Here is a 1,810-nt window from a genome sequence, read left to right as displayed (position 1 = left end):
TCTGCATTTCAAATTCAAACCGCTCGTCCTCTTGCTAATGAATGGATCCTAACAAAAGTATGTGCACTTTTTTTTGTAAACACACGATTTTGCAGTCGCCGCCGGCAGATGATAACAACCATTTGCCACTTGAACCAAATCTCTTCTTAATTTGATGAAAACCTTGCAGGGGAAGGGGAGAAAATGTTTCACAGTACAACGCACTACAAACACTGGATATTCGCCGATGAAGAGGAGCTCAGTTTGAGGCGTGTTAAAGCAAACGAGAGCTTTATTAGCGAGTGCGAAGATAAACTGCAGGCGAACAATGTAAGAATTGGTGCATTTTCGGTATTCTTTAGTTTGATTAACTCTACTTCTTTTTCTTCTTGGCAGGATAACATTCCCTATCTGAAGGTGGACGAAGAGGCCAATCTGGTCAACTTTTATCTCAGTATTCTCATTGACTTTTGTTGCAAATTCAAGCCTCCAATGCCCAAAAATGTTATTGTAAGTTTCATTTGTTGTTTCTGTGATGTTTTTGTTTCTAATCTATCTTTTTTTGTAGAGCACATCAGTGCACTACTTCAAGCGATTCTATCTGAACAATTCAGCAATGGAGCATCACCCAAAGCATATCATGGTCACTTGCGTCTTCCTGGCGACAAAAATTGAAGAGTTCAACATTACAATGGACCAGTTTGTGTCCAACATTCGCGGCGACAAGAGCAAAGCTGCCGAAATTGTACTCAACAATGAAATGTTGCTCCTCAATCGTCTCAACTACGAGCTCACCATATCTCACCCGTATAGACCGGTTGAAGGTTTCTTAATTGACATCAAGGTATGCATTACAATTTTGTTGTTGTTGTTGACCTTATTTAACATTCCATTCCTTTTTCCTTGAATTAAAGANTTAGCATTCCATTCCTTTTTCCTTGAATTGAAGACGAGATATACGGAGTGCACCAATCCAGAACATTTTCGTAAATACATTGACCAATTTCTGGACAAGTCATTCTACACGGATGCTTGCTTTCTCTTCAGTCCGAATCAAGTAAGTTCATTCTCTTATTTAACCTTTACAGCACACTTTAACAACTTGCAATTTACACTTTTCAGCTTGCTTTGTTTGCGATCATTTACGCTGCTGAAAAGTTCAATGAAAACCTTGATCCGTTAGTATCTATATAAACTGCAGTCCTTCACCTGACCGGAAAAGACTCTAAATACATTCACTTCATTGTACAGGTACTTACGAATACTGTTTGATAAACGACCGGATGAAATTGGCCTTCTGAAAAAGGCAATGCAAAGTAAGTGCTTGTTGTTGATACATTCGCCGCCTGTCCGATAACACATAAGTAAATTGTCTGTCCTTTGTCTGTTTCACAGAGATAATGGAGATGATGAACAGCAGTCAGGAGAGTCAGCTGAGAGAGATCGCCAAGCCAATCGAGGCGAAGCTCGATCAGTGTCAGCTGCTGACTGCCAAGCTACTGAACCCCGAACAGCAGCAGTCCATCGACGACGACGACGACGAGATGGTCTCCTATGAGCGGTACTCGCAGTACCGCGACGAGTCAGAGATGATGGATCGCGAGTTCATTCAGAGATCTTCCCAGTAATGCCAATTTGTACTCACTCTGTTCTCTCCGAAAGAAGCTTTATTTATTGCTGTGTGTAATCACCACCGCTGTGTCTCCCCTATATGACTAGTATCCCTGGTTGTGGTAGTAAGAGCGTTGCAGTTTATACTGGGCGAGCTTGCGCTTCATTATTTGCGAGCGAATGCAAAATGAAATGGCCACCACCGAAAGTAGGAAAAATA

The 1,810-nt window shown here is 41.4% G+C and overlaps 1 protein-coding gene across 1 annotated transcript; it reads left to right on the top strand.

Annotated features, from left to right (window-relative positions):
• The first annotated feature begins 183 nt into the window (after window positions 1-183).
• On the top strand, window positions 184-1,607 carry LOC108356206 (cyclin-H-like). The gene is made up of 7 exons (XM_017607329.1): window positions 184-309; window positions 376-489; window positions 548-823; window positions 929-1,036; window positions 1,102-1,157; window positions 1,231-1,295; window positions 1,375-1,607. The coding sequence occupies exons 1-7, from the start codon at window positions 184-186 to the stop codon at window positions 1,605-1,607; spliced, it is 978 nt and encodes a 325-aa protein (XP_017462818.1).
• The last annotated feature ends 203 nt before the right edge of the window (window positions 1,608-1,810 follow it).

This window comes from Rhagoletis zephyria, unplaced genomic scaffold (genome assembly GCF_001687245.7).
Source record: "Rhagoletis zephyria isolate East Lansing unplaced genomic scaffold, Rhagoletis_zephyria_1.1 Rzeph_scaffold_55494, whole genome shotgun sequence".
In the NCBI taxonomy this organism is placed as follows: Eukaryota; Metazoa; Arthropoda; class Insecta; order Diptera; family Tephritidae; genus Rhagoletis; species Rhagoletis zephyria.
The sequence above is the reverse complement of the archived record's forward strand: the minus strand, read 5'-3'. Positions and strand labels throughout refer to the sequence as shown.